The sequence below is a fragment of the Oryctolagus cuniculus genome, chromosome 13 (assembly GCF_051225735.1).
Source record: "Oryctolagus cuniculus isolate XC-2025 breed Fujian yellow rabbit chromosome 13, ASM5122573v1, whole genome shotgun sequence".
In the NCBI taxonomy this organism is placed as follows: domain Eukaryota; kingdom Metazoa; phylum Chordata; class Mammalia; order Lagomorpha; family Leporidae; genus Oryctolagus; species Oryctolagus cuniculus.
The window spans coordinates 44,596,440-44,613,586 of record NC_142879.1 but is presented as its reverse complement, the minus strand read 5'-3'; the positions used below and the strand labels follow the sequence as shown (position 1 = coordinate 44,613,586).

The window sequence follows — 17,147 nt, the reverse complement described above, 5'->3', positions numbered from 1 at the left end:
CTTATCTGCTGGTAGAACAAAAGCTCAGAAGATGAGGGAGAGTGAGAGAGCTAGACATATATATATAGAGAGAGATTTTTAAGCTCTGTAGCAAGGTCTTTATGTCGTTTCTTGTTCATATTTGGCTGTGTGTTTATAGCTGTTTACAAAGATACGACAAAGATATTCGGTTACAGCTCTTTAAAAGAAAAAAAATAAAGGCTTGAACCACAAAGTTTATAATAATCCTTCCCCAAGCCACTTACGGTTTAGAAACAGCCAGAAGTCTGTATTATGCTAACAATTCTTATAAGGTTCTTAACCAAGAGTTTCAGATGTGGGTAAATGTGAATCCTCTAGAACTTCCATTAATAAAAACCAAGAGTCTGCTAAGAGTATCATGTTCTTTTATAAGCAGGTGTGTTTTTTTTTCCCCCACTCATAAGAAGCTTAAAATTTACTCATTCATAGACTGCCAAAAAAAAAAAAAACAGAATGATAAAGAAACAAAGAACAATCTACAATTTTATATCCCAAATATTCAGGTGTTGAGCCTATGAGAAAAGCGAGGAAGCAGCCAGTTCCTTGAAAACCGAGGCAGGGATCTGTAGCAGTGTGACCCAGTACAGTGCACGTCTTCACTCCCCAGGGCTTGCGTGCTGGTGGCAGCCTGCAAGCCAATGCAGTCTGAGTTGCCGTGGCCAGAGTGAGTGCCAGCCTACCTGATTCAGCTCGGCAGGCACACAGCGCCAAGCCCTGAATAGAGGCGAGTACAGCTAACAAGCTAATGATAATATGAAATAGCATTTGGTGAATGCAAAAGGAGTCTTCATAAAGTTCAGTGAGGGCCGGTGCTTCACCTAGCTGTTTAAGACATCAGTTAAGAAACCCGCAGCCCCAATCACAGTGCCTGGGTTCAAGTCCCGGATCCTGACTTCAGTTTCCAGCTAATGCAGTGGTGATAGCTCAATTACTTGGACTCCTGTCACTCACTCCGAAGACCTGGATTGAGTTCCTGGCTCCCAGCTTCAGTCTCATCCTGGATGTAGGCAAGTGAACCAGCAGATGGGACCCTGCCTCTCTCTCTATCTGTCCCTCTGCCTCTCAAATATTTTAAATGAAATGTAAAAAAGTTCATGGTATATGTGCATTATTAAAAATAAACTATGAATGGATTTCAAATTGCTTTACACCAAAATAGACATATCTTTAAATTTTATTTTCCATGAACCTTTTGAAGTACCTTCATATATCACTAAAGAGAACAAAGACACTGGTATCTTAATGCTAAATACAGACCCCCATGTTAGACACTGGACTCCTTTGACAGTAGTTACTGAGGGTTCCAGTTGCCTATGCCTATCACAGCGGGCCTACGGCAGAGGAAGGTGGTTCCAGGAACCTTGTGCTTTGTATGGAGGCGCTTGTTCAGGTATCACTAGAGCCACAAGAAGCTGGGGTTAATGTTCTATCACATACAGCAAAATCAAACCTCACAGGTAATTTTCAGGAGGTCAAGTAGTCAGTCCACGGCAGAGGTGGAATCTGCATCCATGTGTCCCTGAGGTAAGCGAGACCACATGACCCACAACAACACCTAAAACATTCCCTATATGGCCCTTTGCAGAAAAAAAATGCTGATCCCTGGACTAATGCTTCAAGCTCCGGAGGACAGAGGTAACAGCAATAGAAACAGAAAATGCAGAGAAGAAGGGTTTGCAGGAAAAGATGGGGAGCCACGTTTCAGATGGGCGGCAGAACTGCGAGAGATGCCATGAGGGGAAAGGCCTGAGAGACCGACATCAGGGAGAGAGGTCAGAACCAAAGGCGCAGACCTCCTGTGCTGGCTTCGGCACTGAGAAACGTGAGATGGTGAAGGCAAACCGGCAGTGGTTTAGAACCCACCATGCAGGTGGAAGTCTGTATCCCAAGGAAGCTTGCTCAGAAGTCTCAGCGTATGAAACAACTGGAGAGAGAGCTGCTCTGGCTGTATCCCAATGGGATGAAGAACCACAGCCTGCAGGGGACTCCTCTGCCCCGGCAGCAGCGCCTGAGGAATCCACAGATCCCTTGGGGCTCTGCAGAGTTCCGTGTTAAAGCTAATGGCGTGCCTAAGGCACTAAATGCCAGATGGTGGAGGTATGAGCCTCTGCTGGATGTTCCACATTTCAGTGGGGGAACTGAAAGCTAAAGCAGAAGAGACTGGGCAGGAGCAACCAGACGGATGCAGAAGTAGCACTGCACTGCTTGGGGGCTCTGTGTTGTAGTCAGCACCTGTATGACAAATTTGACAAGGTTGTGGCTTGCAGAGAAGTCAGGGGAAAGTTGGGAGAATGAGTCAGTGGAACCAGTGACGGGAAAGTCAGCAGATACCATCAGTAAAGAGAGACAGAAATTAGTTTCAAAGCATTAAATAGTCAGGGGGTGGGAAGAAGGAAGGAAAGAGCCCAGAGTCCGGGGAAACAAGGTTTTCGGCAGAAGGAAGGGGCAAGCAGAGGGTGGAAGGGATGGTGGAGGTGTTTATCCTAAAAGGCAAGGAGACACGTGTTGTTTCAAAGAGGCAGGAAGGGGCAGGAGGAGCCTAGCACATGGTTTGTACAGAGTGGCTGTACCTGAACACACCTGCTGGGTATTTCTTCTTCCACACTGACCCTGGAATCAGCCCTGTGATTTGCTGTTGGCAAAAGTGACACAAGAGGAGGAAAGACACGACTACAGATTGTTGGAGCTGGTTCTCTTCCGAAGGAACCCTGAGGCCAGCCTGGGTAGGAACCCTAACCAGCCTGTTGGAGGAGGAGTGCCAACAAGGAGAACAAAGTGCCCAAGCTAGCAGCTGCCAGCCCATCAATCAGACACACGAGGTCATCCCCGATGGCCCAGTCCCTGCTGCTCTGCCAGCAGACCAAGAATGCATGGGAAGAAAGAGGAACCTAAAAAAAATGGCGACTTTAAGCCACTAAGCTAAAATTGGTGTGTTCCGCAGCAAACATCAAAGAACTTTCCTCATTTCTCACATAGAGAATAAGGGAGGATTTTGCCAATGTGATAGGCATTGGTGCTATATATACACAGTATAATCATGACAGGTCAAAACTATTTCAACTACTAAAAAGATATAAAGCTTTGCTTTTCTTTACATCTTGTAAACTGACTAGAATGAACAGTGATCAGCCATCACGTTTTGGTGTTACTGTGGTCATTACTATTACTGTCAATTTCACCTGAGGTGAGTGGAAGCGTGGCAGTACCAGCGTATGTGACCGTGCCTACCCAGTCACAGATGTGAGTCAGAGCAGAAGCCTAACACAGGTCCAGGAGATGGCCACACACCTTGGATTCTTTATGGGTAGAAATAAGCAATCTAAGCTAATATTTATTTGAAGACTAAAGGTATCCAAGCTGCTAGCAATTAGCCATTTATTTACCTAACATATTTATCCAGTTTTCTAGCTCTTGGACATTAAGAGATTTCAACCTTAAATGGGTAGATTAGAAAATAAATTGAGAAAAACTAAGAAAATATAGAGAGATCGTAGAGAAAAATGATTACAGAGGAGATTTCTAATCACACATCTGACAAACCAGAAAACCAGGAAAAAGAGGAAAAAACAGGGGAAAAAATTATCAAAGAAAAAAAAAAGGATTTCCAGAACTGAAGGTAGGAGAAGCCAAGCACAATAAACGTTCCATCAAAATGTCAAATCATGAAAGGAAGACTAACTCTCCAAATATCACAGAGAATGCTGAAAATAAAAATCACACTCAGAAGACCATTAGCAATTATGCCAGCAGTACTGGAAGCTAGGAGACCACAAAGTAATAACTTTACAAATTAGAAGGAAAATTTTTTTTCTCCCTCCTTTTTGTTGAGATGTGAGGAGACAGAGACAGAAAGAGAAAGAAAGAATACAAATACTAGCTCTCTCATTGTGGATTCCCTTCCTAAGTACCTGCACTGCCGGGGCAGAGCTGAGGTTGGAGCCAGGAGCCAGGGATGCAATCCAGGTTTCCCACATGAGTGACAGGAACCCAAGTCCCTGAGTCATCAGTACTACCTCTCTGGGTCTCCATTGGCAGGAAGCTGGAGGCAGGTATCAAACCCAGGCACTCTGATGGGAAGTAGAGGCATTTTAACCACTAGGCTAAACACCCATTCCTGTTTTCCATTTGTGAATACTATACCCAGCTAAACTACTAATATATCTATAAATTTAAAACTTTTTATTATTTGAGAGGCAGAGAGACAGAAAGAGGGAAGGAGCACAGGGGGGAGGAGAAGAGGAAAGAGGGAGATGAGAAAGGGAGAGAGGGAGCTAGAGACAGACTCCATCTGTGGGTCACTCCCCAGATGCCTGAAACAGCCATCATCAAGCTGAGCTGGGCTATATCCAGGAGCCAGGAACTCAATCCAGGTCTCTCACATGGGTGGCAAGAACCCAAGTACTTCAGCCATTACCACTGCTTCCCAGGGTCTGCAGTAAGGAGGCAGGACTGATAATCAAACCCAGGTACTGTGATGGGAGAAATGGGTATCTTAACTGGTGTCTGAACCATGAGGCTAAATGCTCACCTCTAAACTATGGAGTAAATATGTATTTTCAAGCTAGCATGATAAAAAACATTTAGCCTTTCTCTGGAAGGGTCTACATTTTCTTATGACAAGACTTTATATACAGAGTGCTCCCAGGGCCTAGGGGGCAGGCACTTCCCCATTCTCCACCCACACTTTCTACACCAGGGGCTCAACATCATCTGTCTACCTGTGAGTTAAATCACTGGCTCCTCAGGAAGGTTTCCTGTGCCTGCTAGCAGGATACAGTCTTTGTCTCCAGATGCTCACAGACCTCTCTATTCTCCAAGAGTACTTCTGTCCTACCTTTTATTACCATGGCTTTCCTCTTTAACAAACAACAGAAGCTGAGTCAGGCCAAACACATGCCTGGTTTGTCTTTGTGGCTGTGGCCTTGCAATCCCACCTATACGCCCACAGTGCCCAGTATGATTTAACACAATGATGAAAGAACAATGGGCTCAGAATTGAAGGTTAATCCATTCAACCAACAGGTATGCCCTGAATCTACTTGATCTCTACTCCAAACCCAAACATGCATAGATTTCCCAACTCGGAGTCTCTGTCTCCAGGGCAGAAGGCATCATTTCTGAGGAGTAAGGGATAGAAGAAGAAAATTTTCTGTCAGTTAAAAGAAGATGATCATATGAGCCAGCAATTTCACTCCTAGGGTTGTGTGTACGTGTGTGTGTGTAGAAAATACAGACTCGTGTAAAAACTTTTGCATGAATGTTCCTAACAGTATTATTAACAATACCTGAAAGAGAAACCCAAATGTCCACCAATTGATAAATCATGTGGTCTATATGGGGGGTTTCCAGGAAATTCATGGAAAAATGTGCACTGTGCATGGATTTAACAAAGTTTCCGTAACAAAACAAACATCTTTTCAAAAATTTTCACGTATTTTTGAAAAGCAGATAGACAAAGGGAGACAGAGAGAGAGGGACAGAAGGAGAGAGCTCAATCTCCCATTTTTCCAAAGTGGCCGCAACAACTGAGGCTGAGCCAGGCATAAGCCAGAAGTCAGAAACTCAAGCTGGGTCTCCCACATGGGTGGCAGGGACTCAAATACCTGAGCCATCAGCACTGCCTCCCAGACAGCTCATTAGCAGGAAGCTGGAATCAAGAGCAGAGACAGGACTCGAACTCAGGCACTCTGATAGGGTACAGTGGGTGTCCCAAGGAGAGTCGTAACAGCTATTCAAAATGCCCATACCTGAACTAACTGTTTTGAAGTACCCTTGTACACATAATGGAATATCATTTGATAATATGAAGAATGGCATATACTAGAGCAGAGGTGAACACTGAAAGCATTATGCAAGAGAACGTAGCCTGTCACACACACACACAAAAAACTACCCACTCTAGGAGTCCATTTATATGCAATATCCAGAACAGACAAATCTACAGGGACAGAAAGTTGAATAGTGATTTTCCAGGTTAAGGTATTTGAGGAGAATGCGGAATGACTGCTAATGGGCTTGGGATTTCTTTTCAGGGCAATCAAACTGTTCTAAGAATGATTATAGTGATGGTTGTACAACTCTCAATGTACTAAAAGCCGCTGAACTACAAATTCAAACAGGTGAATTACGCCTCAATAAAATTGTCTTTAATGAAATGATCAATGCACAAATAAGGTAAATTTGCAAATAGCTTGTATTTAAAGCAATATCAGAGAGAACCAATTTAAATGAAGGAAGATTTGCAAAGTAGGCCAAAGTTGAACCAGATCAGAACATATGCGTGTGATAAGAAAACATACAGTTAAAAAACAAGGCTTCATCCATGATCGATACTTGTTTGCTTCAAAGTTAACATACAATCTGTTCACTGCAGAGTCTGCCAGTGTGAGAGAAGCCATCAACAAAGTGGCAGTGAGGGGCACTGGGTTTTACTGGCAGCGCAGAGTGCCTCATTACATAACCTTTTGTAGGTCATTTAATTTCAAAAGGCAGTGTCTCCACGTTCACTGCTTGCCAATTACCTTATTTCGCAGAGCTATTATTAAGACAATTAATGGCTAATGTAGCTCATATTTATACACGACCAGGACCTGAGTGCACCGCAGGGGGCGATGGCAGGTGTCTGCAGATTTTCCCCTGGGATCTGGTGCGGGAGAGTTACCACACTGACTTGTGAAGCCTTTCTATTTGAGGGATGCTATGGTGCTTACAAAACAAATGTAGAAAACATATGATCCTTTGAAAACAGATGCGCAGTCCTCATGAACAAAATTCATGTATTTTTAAGACTTCATTTTCAAATGGGCCCCAACAAGGCATGATGATACACTGACCAATGGGATCGGATAAAAATAATCTCAAGAGCTAGCCATCCACCATCCTTCTTCTGCCTTCTTTCTCCAAGGATATTGGAGGTAACAAACCAGACAAACCAAATCACAATTTTAACATAACCTTAAACCCTACTCCTTCTCTGCTTTCAGAACCTATTCAAATTCTCACTCTAGTGTGACTCATTGAATACATAGGAGATTGAAGGTAATGACCTGATTTTAAAGATGAAAAATGGATGTAAATAAACTGTATTCATTAGGCACAGGCAACAGTTCTTCCATTATTTTGCCTTTGCCTTAAATTCTTTCTGTTGTCTTCCACACATTTTGTAACTATGAACTTTTCAGGCCCGTAGGCCAAGGAAGATGAACCAAGTTGGATTTAGAACCAACATCTGCAGCTGTGTAGCTTTAACTCATTTCTTTATAGCACCCATTTATGGACAAAAAGGCTCCAAATTAGATAACTAAAGACTAGGAAAAATGAAGCTATAATACATTGCATTATATGATGATGGGATATGAATCTGAGAAACTGTTTAATTTTGGTGTGTGAAAATTACTTGAATAAATTAGCTACAAATAGAACAACCTTATTTCTGGAATACAAACTGTTATTTGTTTTTCTTGAGTCTTTTTTTTTTTTTACATCCAGGTACAAAATATAGAATGCAGAATTCACATTCTTAATTGTAACATCTATTAAGTATGATGCAAACCTATAGTGGCAACTAACTTTATTAGTCATACATTCACTCTTTATTGTCCCTCACGTTTCAGCCTCCTAATGCTGTAAAGGACTAACTGTGGTAGAGCCCATCAGTTGATGACAACTGGGCCACACCTTGCTTTTTCCCTTCCTACTGTCACACCTCCTGCCCCTGCTCCTGCTGTCTACAAGCTGTCTTGCAGTTAAGGCTGTCAGACCTACAGACGGTTTCCCTGCCAGGTGAGGTGAGAGCATTGTTTTGGATATACAGAAATAATGCTGTTTGGAAGTCACAGTCTCCTGGCAGTTCCTCAGTGAACCACAATGGCAGCTGGGCTAGAGGTTATGAATATTACATAAGGGCTGCCCATGCATTCAAACCAGAATCTTCAAGCCATGATTCCCATAGCAACACACATAGATTTTACTCATCTCACAGATGAAGCAGCCGGCAGAGGCATTGTAATGCCACCCTGATTTTTCTAGCAAGATCAACATAGTACTTACTCTTTTCAAAGCAGTAATTTTTTCGAAAGAGAACCAACAATTGTGTTAAAATACTATCACTCAGAAGTTACCGAGCATCAAACAAACCAAGGAACCCAAAGCCTGGACAACAACCTAAGCTTTAGAAAGAGCTGCTGTTCAAATGACTGCACAGGAGAAGGAATTCAAATCCTTACAACAAGCAGTGAAATACAACACAGCCTGAGATACATTCTGTAACTGTGTGTTTCACGTTGGATCTTCCTTCTCTCATCTATACTATGCACACATCACAGGGATGGGATGAAGAACAGAGTGCTCCAAGGGAAAAGAAACTTTTTAAAAAAATAAAATCCTTTGCCTTATTTTTGGAAAGCAAAATACAACCCATTTTTAAATATAAGAAGAGACTATTATAAAACATCTAGAGTATAATACAGGGGAGTGACTACTGCACTCTTGGAAAACACACATTATCTTGGAGAAAGCTGTTTTGGTAAACAGAGATATTGTTTACCGGAAAAAATGAAGTAAACAATTATAATATCAGATGCAGTTTTCCTTCACACATTTGGGAATCCTTTTGTGTTGTCTAAATTAAATGAAAACAAGTTGCTTGTCAGACTATAAAACAGCACAGAAATAAAGATGATTCTTACATACTACATTTCATTTTTTCTACCAAGTGAAAGAAAGATGCTGTATTTTCCCGCACCCCTGTAAAGTACAAAATCCAATACTTTCATAGACCAAACGTAAGCTGTAGGAGAAACTTCTACAGGTTGTCCATCACAGGCACAGCACAACTTGCAAAGAAATGGCTTTACCTTTGCTTTTTCCAACTGGGCCTGGGCCTGTCGCTCAGCTTCTCTGCGCACTGCCTCCCGGTCCTCCTCCAGAGACACATCTGAATCGGATGGACGGCTGGTGTAGGAGTCTGCCGAACCCTGCAGAGGACAAGGTGCACTGTAAAACAGAGTCAACCTGGGAGGGCTGTCCCATCCACAGGGCAGTTCGCTTCCTGCATTGTGCTATATGTTCCTGAGAAGAGGAACAAACAGTCCATTTTGCAGCAACCGATCTACAAAATCACGCTTTGGTGTGCAGACCATTCCCTAGGGTGGTCGTATGTGCCAGGTTACCATTCCTTCCCAAGACTTGCATTCCCAAAACTACCTCTTCTGGAAGCCAGAGCAAGGGCCATTATAATTAAAGCAGCTCGGTGGTGCAGTGCAGAGCTGAAGGGCACTGATGGGTTTCAAGGATAGCTTCAAGAACAATCTACATGCTAGAGCAAGTATTTACAACTAGAAAGACATTCAGCCTCAAAATATATATATATAAAGGAGAAAGTCCAATGAGTTATAAACTTTAACTACTCTCCAAAACGCCACTACCCTGAGAAGATTCCCACAATAATGTGAAGAATTCTCGCATACCTTTTTATACACCTGCTACCTTCTCCGAGGAAACTGTAAGACACCAGAATCCTCACTCCATCTTTCAGCAACATATTTTAAATACCTTTCCATAGATATTTAATAAACGCTGCCTACAGAAAACACCTGCCTGGGATATCTCGTCTAGCAATAAATCACAATGTAGGAAAAAGAGCTCAGAAAAACGGTAGGAATCTCCCTGGTTCCCTCTCTCGCAGTCATGATCACATTAACTCAGTCAAACCACCCTCTCTGCCTGCACTCTCTGTTAACAACAGAAAAGCAAAGAAAACGTTCTCCCCCCTCCCCCAGATGAAAGCCTTTCCGCTTACACAGATATCAGAATTCTTCAGCCGTCCTCCCTTGGCTCTTTTCAGAAGCCTGATCCAGGTGGCCTTCATTAGCCAGACAGCGCCTGTGTCGTCCGCAGCTGCAGCCCTGGGCACAGATTCTCAGTGCGCGCTGAGCCCTGGAGAACCCCAGCTCCTCTCCTATCCATGCTCTGGACAAGTCCCTCTTCTCCGGCTCTTTCTGCCTCCGGGGCTTTCACTTTCTGCCCCCGTGGACTCCCAGCCGAGGAGATTCTTATTTTCCCATCACAGGGAGAAATACACACACTCCAATGCTCTATATTGCTTTCAAAATAAAGCACACTTCAAGTGCATTCACAGAGGAGCAGCAACTCGTCCTGAACTTAATGCATCTTATTACCTTAAGTAGTCTCTTCCCTGCTCCTGGATTGTTAAAGGAAATTAGTTGTAAAAGAGCCTTAAAAAAAAAACAACATAAAAACTAGGGGGAAAAAAAGCCCCACAACGTATGCAGTGATATTTGCAAGTGCAAAGTTCAAGCCTTATCTTTAGAGATCTCCAGGGCGAGGAGGACGTACTCTCTGGCACTGGGCATGCTCCATATGTAGCCTTTTTACGCAGATGCTCACATCACACTGCCAGTCTATGTCAAATTGCCATTTTACATCCCAAGTGTAAACAGCTGGAACGGGCTTTTTCGGCTCTATAGTAACCGGCACATGGTATGTTTGTCAGGTTTCTATTTCAAATGAAACATTCTCTCAAAGACAAAGCATGTGACCTTTTCATTTGCTAATCCCTTTCCATTACATGCTACGGAAAGTATATCCTATGTCATAAGCCAACTGCAGATAATAAATATTATATACAATACTGGTCAGCCAAAATCAAATCATACTCCTTGGTCATAATACAATACTGCTCTTTATTGCGTGTGACTTTACAAACAAGATGCAAGAGAGAGATCTGACCATTTAATTAGGACAGGAAAGTAATCACAGCTCTATAAAGCAATGAGTTTAACTGAGCTCAAAATGACTTTGAACTGCTTCTCCAACTGAGAAACTACCATTTGAAATAAAGCCACTGGAATAAATAACAGTGTGAATCGTAACAATCCTTATGATGAAATTTTAAAGCTTGGTTAATTAATTAGCTGGAGTGAAGATTCACAAAATACAGTGGACTGAGTCCAAATGCTTCTTGTAGATAAGACAGAGGCTTAAGAAGGAAAGATGCTAAAATTATTAATTTCCTAATACTAATGGAATTATTTTTAAAAGTTTATTTATGAAGACATGCATACTTCCAGGTTTTTAAAAGTAAACATCAAATTCTTATCACTCTATTCCAAGTTGCAGGTATTTGTGTGTGATAGATTATTTTGTTTCATGTCAAAGAAGCAAAGCCAGCCTGCCTCCCTTTTTTACCATGCTCCCTCCCTCAGAAGTCAGGCTAACACCAAGCTTTAGGACCTATGTGCTATAAAATATAGAGAATAGAGGTTTCAGAATAACAGTCAGGGACCCACTGTACCTCTATTTTGGCATCATGACATAAATTCATAAATAGATTATTTATACTGTCATGAGCTGAACATAAATGCATGCGCAATAAACGTGTATGGCAACTTGTTGTTCAGGTAAGATTTACAAGGGAAAAATGCCATTCTCAAGCAAGATACAAGATCGCTGCGTGGAGGAAGAGGGGTTTCTAACCTCCCCAGAGGCTTCCTACAGCAGTGGCATAGTGGGGCATTACCAGGAGCACAATTCCATCCCACAAGGGGCCTCAGTCCTCATTGTTCATTTCAGACTCATTCACTCTGCTGGAAGTTCTGGTCACACTTCAGTGAAAATAGTTTCTGAGAAACCCAGAATGACAGGAAGAACAGTCCCCCATCCCCCAAAATCTTGTGTGGCCTCATTACCTTCTAAAGAAATTAAGGTTGTAAATGCTCTTTGCTACGAATCAGATGTAGTTTGAACTTGTTTCCCGGTTTAAATAACTAGGTAGTTAAGGAAAGTCTCTCCACTGACTTTTGCCATTGCTCTTTGGAGTATCTGCTTTTTGACTGTTTGCTAAGCAGAAATGCAGCTGAACTGATCTTCAGAGCAGGTCACAGAAAGAACCAGATTACTTTCGTTCCTTGTACTTGTCATGGTGTACACCTTCACAATAATTCTCATTGTAGATGCTACGGGAGGGTACTTCAAAACGCTTGTGGAAAAATCAAAAGGTAAGTATTGGGCCGGCGCCACGGCTCACTAGGCTAATCTTCCACCTAGCGGTGCCAGCACACCGGGTTCTAGTCCCAGTCAGGGCGCCGGATTCTGTCCCGGTTGCCCCTCTTCCAGGCCAGCTCTCTGCTGTGGCCAGGGAGTGCAGTGGAGGATGGCCCAAGTGGTTGGGCCCTGAACCCCATGGGAGACCAGGATAAGTACCTGGCTCCTGCCAGCAGATCAGCGTGGGGCACCGGCCGCAGCGCGCCAGCTGTGGCGGCCATTGGAGGGTGAACCAACGGCAAAGGAAGACCTTTCTCTCTGTCTCTCTCTCTCACTATCCATTCTGTCAAAAAAAAAAAAAAAAAAAGGTAAGTATTTCAGTGCAAGACTTTTGAAATCCATGCATTGTTTTCATAATTTTTCCATGATCTTTGTATGCCCTGGAATATGCCCATTGTCAAAAGAAAAGCATAATCATCCGCTTAACCTCTTCCCTTCACAGACAGCCACGGAACCAGTAGTGTGTTTTAGTCTCCAGAGTTGTTTCATCTGTGAAAGTCATCCTCCTGACATATGCATTACAATGAGTCTCCTCCCTTTGGGGTGTGTGGATTTATGTGACTAGAAGTGATGTCTCTGATTAAGCGTGTGCCTTTGGTACCATATGAACTTTCTCAGTCATCACACCTTGAGTAGTCTTCAGTCAGGAACAGCTGGCAGTCATTTCCACAACTCCCGAGCAGGTTCATTACAAGATGTGCCCTTGACTCTCTGGTTTCCATAATGTGGCTGGTTGGTCTTTAGCATTGTTTGTCCTTGTAGGTACATCACATTTCAGCTACCCTTCTTTCCTCCTCTACATCTTACTACGCACACTCCTAATTGCACGGCTCCAAAATGCAACTGGTCTCTAATGTCTACCAACAGTTCATCCCAGGAGTTTCTATTTTCATCCTCAGAACTATCATTCTAAATAAGTATACTTTGCAAAGGAAAATTTAATCAGATGAGCTTATGCTTTTATCTACTCTTAGGTTCTTTTTCCACTTCCATGTCAAATGTTTGTACAATGAAGCATCACCCATTCCCTGTAACACATTTGTTTTTGGAATTCATGACATTTGCTTTTTTGATGCTATACTCTCTACTGTTTCGTAGACATTCACATTTCCAGCATCAGTTTCCTTAGGCATTCTTGTATTTTCTCTTTTAAAGCCAAAAGGAATTTGCTTTTAAGCCAATTAAAGAATTGTAAGCCTATTTGGAATTGGCACCTTGGATCCCAAATGGTGTCATCTATTTCTGTAGGAAATCTTCCTATAAGGCGTAAAGCAATGCCTTTGAGCAAGATCCACTTCTCATAGTATCCCAAGGCCATCCCAACACTGACAAAGCTATCTCCCATCAACACCCCCCACCCCAGACTTCAAACCACCTCCTCATATGCGCAGGACTACCAGCAACCCAATGGCAAATCTCACTTCAGTTGTTTCCCTGGATTTGCCATAGAAAGACATCTCATTGTCCTCCTGGTTGGGTCCCCACATTTCCAGAATAAAATGAAATAGAAGACACTTCTGGGGACAAGGACCAAAAGGAAATGGTTCTCTGTCTTAAACTGCTAGTAGAGGGAGGTAATTCTTCCATTTCTCATATTCTCCCTCTTCACAGTTTAGAAGAATTAACTCTTGTTCTGTGATGTGTTTGTTCCAGATCAGAGAAACCTGAATTACTTTACTGGTTGTATCTAGCAGCAAAACCATAATTTACTGACAATGAGAGATTATGACTCTAAAAATTTTAAAATGATGTAAGGTGTTTAGACGAAGCAGTTTCACAAATATTGTACACTCTAGCTCACGAGTGTCATGCAAATACTATTTAAACTCATACAATGAAAGTCCTCCAGTATGATTGGCATATCATTTGGCTTAATGTTAAAATAGTAAAAAGGTGAAGGTAATGAATCTTTGCTAGGTCATCTCTGTATAATACTTTGATGACCATGCAAACGCTAAAATGTGAGCTTTACTGAAGAGAATACGAAAGCTTACAAACACCACATGACTACATTATTACTTACATGACATTGTAAATTCTGTACTGTTAGCTACAGACGGAATAGGACTGCAAGAGAGATCCAATGTCCTTTCTATCACGGAACTTGATCTTCTAGACAAAGAGACCGACTGCTTTAAAGTCAGCAGAAAGGTAATTGCTATGGGAGAAAATAAAAGGCTGAGGTAACAGAACAAAATTATGAGGGATAGTATTTTATTGAGGGTGATGGGATGACACTGAGACTAGGTGATATTAAGTTAGAACAGAAAGGAGAAAAATAAAACATGTGTTGAGTAGAGAGATGGCCAACCAGAGGGAACAGCATATGCTAAGGCTCTGAGGCCAAGAAACACTTCGTATATCTATAGAACTGGTAAGAAGTCAGTGTAGCTGACATGACACTTTTTCAAGAAGAATTATTTAAGCTTTCTCAAACTCTTTCCCATTCCATCCTTTCCCCCTCCTGACCTCCCCGTCCATCTCTCTCCCTCTCCTCCACGAGGTACATATTCAAGCACCTCCTGGAACATGGGTCTGGGACTCTGACATTTATATGACATGAACTCACAGAAAAATTTCTTGCACATGTAGGACTCTCTTAACTATGAATGCCATTTGCAATGTTGTCAGTAAACTATACTTCATTGAAAACACGTCTTCTCAGATGTAAACAAAGTTCTCAAATTTCTTCCTTCCAAGTTTGGCACTCTATCACAGGCTAAAAAGTGTGTTTTTGAGATTTCTCTATACTAATAATTAGGAAAGTCAATTTATTGAGCTTGCTATACACATGAATGACAGTAACTGCTAATTTTTAATAAATGCTTAGACTCTATCAGGCATTGCACTGATCCACAAGCATTACCCCATATAATCTCCAATTATCTACATTTTTACTGCTGAGGAACCTGAGGCATAAGCGCTATGCTAGCTGATCGAGATTGCAAAGCTAATATTATCAGTGAAATTAGGAGTTAACTCTTATCAGTGTGAATTCAAGTCCCATGGCTGTACCAGTTCATAAAAATAAAAGCTAGGGTAAGTCCCTAATGTAATGGATGTTTCCATTAATTGAAAACTTCCCTTTCTCTGTCAGTAACATGTATAGCTATTTCCGATAGTCATACGTATCAGGACTTTCAGATTCTTTGCCAAGCCTGATGTCTTCTATCTCATCTTCAGCAACTTCCAAATTTTGTCTTTCTAAAAGGTTCAATGAGGGTCATGCAGTTTTATACTGCTTACTGTAATGCCCTTTTGTGGGAAGAAGCATTGGCAGACTTGGCTCCCACTCTGGAATTTTCCTCACTTCCAAGTATCTCAAAACTGAGCATTCTCTGCATTGTTTATCTACAATGGGAAAGTAGGTAGGTAGAATAGGAAGACAATGAAATCAAGAAACTGGCTATTTCAACTTTCCTCTCCTCTTTGAAAATGAACCGAACTTTGGCAAGTGGGTGTTTCGTAGTCTACTTGGAGCTAACCCTGCCTGCAGCTGGCTGGAATTCCAATGTCTCCTGCTTCAGTGGGAGTAGTTGCTAGTTTTCAGCCCTGAAGCTGAAGTTGCTAAACAGCACAAAAGGTATGTGTAAAAAGTGCAGAGATCTGACTAGGCTGTGTAATTTTTCAGTTATCACCAAATTATTCTTTAAAATGATGGCTGCTTATATTTTGTGAAAGAGTCTCTATCCAGTGTCTGAAAATTTTGACATTGTCAAAAAAGCACCAAAATGGCAAAGTTAAAATTAGATGTCCTGCTTTATTACTATTCTGAGTTTGGGATCTCAGGCATAGGCTAAATAACTTACCTTCATAATTACAATGTATTTGGTGTGTGTGTGTGTGTGTGTGTGTGTGTGTGTGTGTGTTGGAGACTTTTCTAAGTCTTTAATATATATTTAATGATAGTGATAGATGGCAAGAATTTTCAACCTTAACATTTCTTTTGAAAAACTAACTTTCCAGTCTTAAGAATGAAGATGGATAGGCAAGAAGCAACCATCTCTCTCTTGCAAGAGTTGGATTCTCTCAATATAATGCTGATGAAAAGGAGTCATAGGAATTTTTGAGTATAACAATTCAAGGTGGGCATGGTACTGCCAAAAGTCTCAGTTGCCATCGTCACTGAACTTAGTCTTTCTACTCAATCATTTAAATCAAAACACAGACATGAGATTATTTCTTGCTTTTAAAGAAAACCTTCCCTTGACTCCATTTTTTCTGCCATCCCTATCTTTGCTCTCCTTGGCAGAAAAAAATTGCTTAGAAAAAAAATTTGCCTGGACTCACTCAAATTCTTTCCTTCTAGTTCTCTCTTAAATCTACTCCCTCCCTCCACTCCATGAAAATTGCTAATCAAGATCATCAATGATCTCTGTATGGTTGAATCCAAAGAGCAATTCTCAGGGCTCCTCCTACCCTATAAACAGCATCTAGCATGGCTGCTCATTCCTAATCTTCTATTTACTTTCTCAGCTTGACTTACAAGAAACCATCCATCTTGGTCTTTCTCTCACCCAACTGGCTACTTCTAAGTTTCATTTGCTAGTATTTCCTCTTCCACTAAACTTTTCCACTGTCTCACCACCACCTGCTTCCCTTCCTGTCCTACCTCCCCTTCTTCCTACTCCAACCACACTGGCTTCCTTGATATGTTCCTTGGGTCCCAGGAGCTCTCCTCCACTAAATTTGTACACTTCCAACTCCATCACCTCCTTTAAGTCTTTGCCCAAAGATCTTCCTCAATGAGGCCTTCTGCAACCATCTTATATAAAATTATGATCCTTTCTACCCTCCAGTATTACCAATTTCACTCCATACTACTTAAAATAATATTTTTAGCTTCTAACATATAAATTATTTATTAGGTTTTATGTTTCCCTCCACTAGAATATATCTGTGAGGCCGGAGATATTTTTCTGTTTCATTCACTTATAAACCTCAAATACCCAGAATTGTGCCAGACCAGGGGGACATACTCTACAAACATTTGTTGCATGAAAGAACAGGTTAGGGGCCAGAGACATGGAACAGTGGCTTATATCACTGTTGGCAATGCTGAC

The 17,147-nt window shown here is 41.8% G+C and overlaps 1 protein-coding gene across 12 annotated transcripts in view; it reads right to left on the bottom strand.

Annotated features, from left to right (window-relative positions):
- The window catches only part of CACNB2 (calcium voltage-gated channel auxiliary subunit beta 2), a 402,637-nt gene that overhangs the window by 116,927 nt on the left and 268,563 nt on the right, over positions 1 to 17,147 (bottom strand). For 10 of the 12 annotated variants that reach the window (XM_089311223.1, XM_051820341.3, XM_017347579.4 and 7 more), the window contains 1 exon segment: positions 8,877 to 8,996. Coding sequence is in view for 10 of the 12 variants with exons in the window: in XM_051820341.3 (XP_051676301.1) it covers positions 8,877 to 8,996 (120 nt within the window). In the remaining 2 variants the exon portion in view is untranslated. 12 annotated transcript variants of the gene reach the window in all.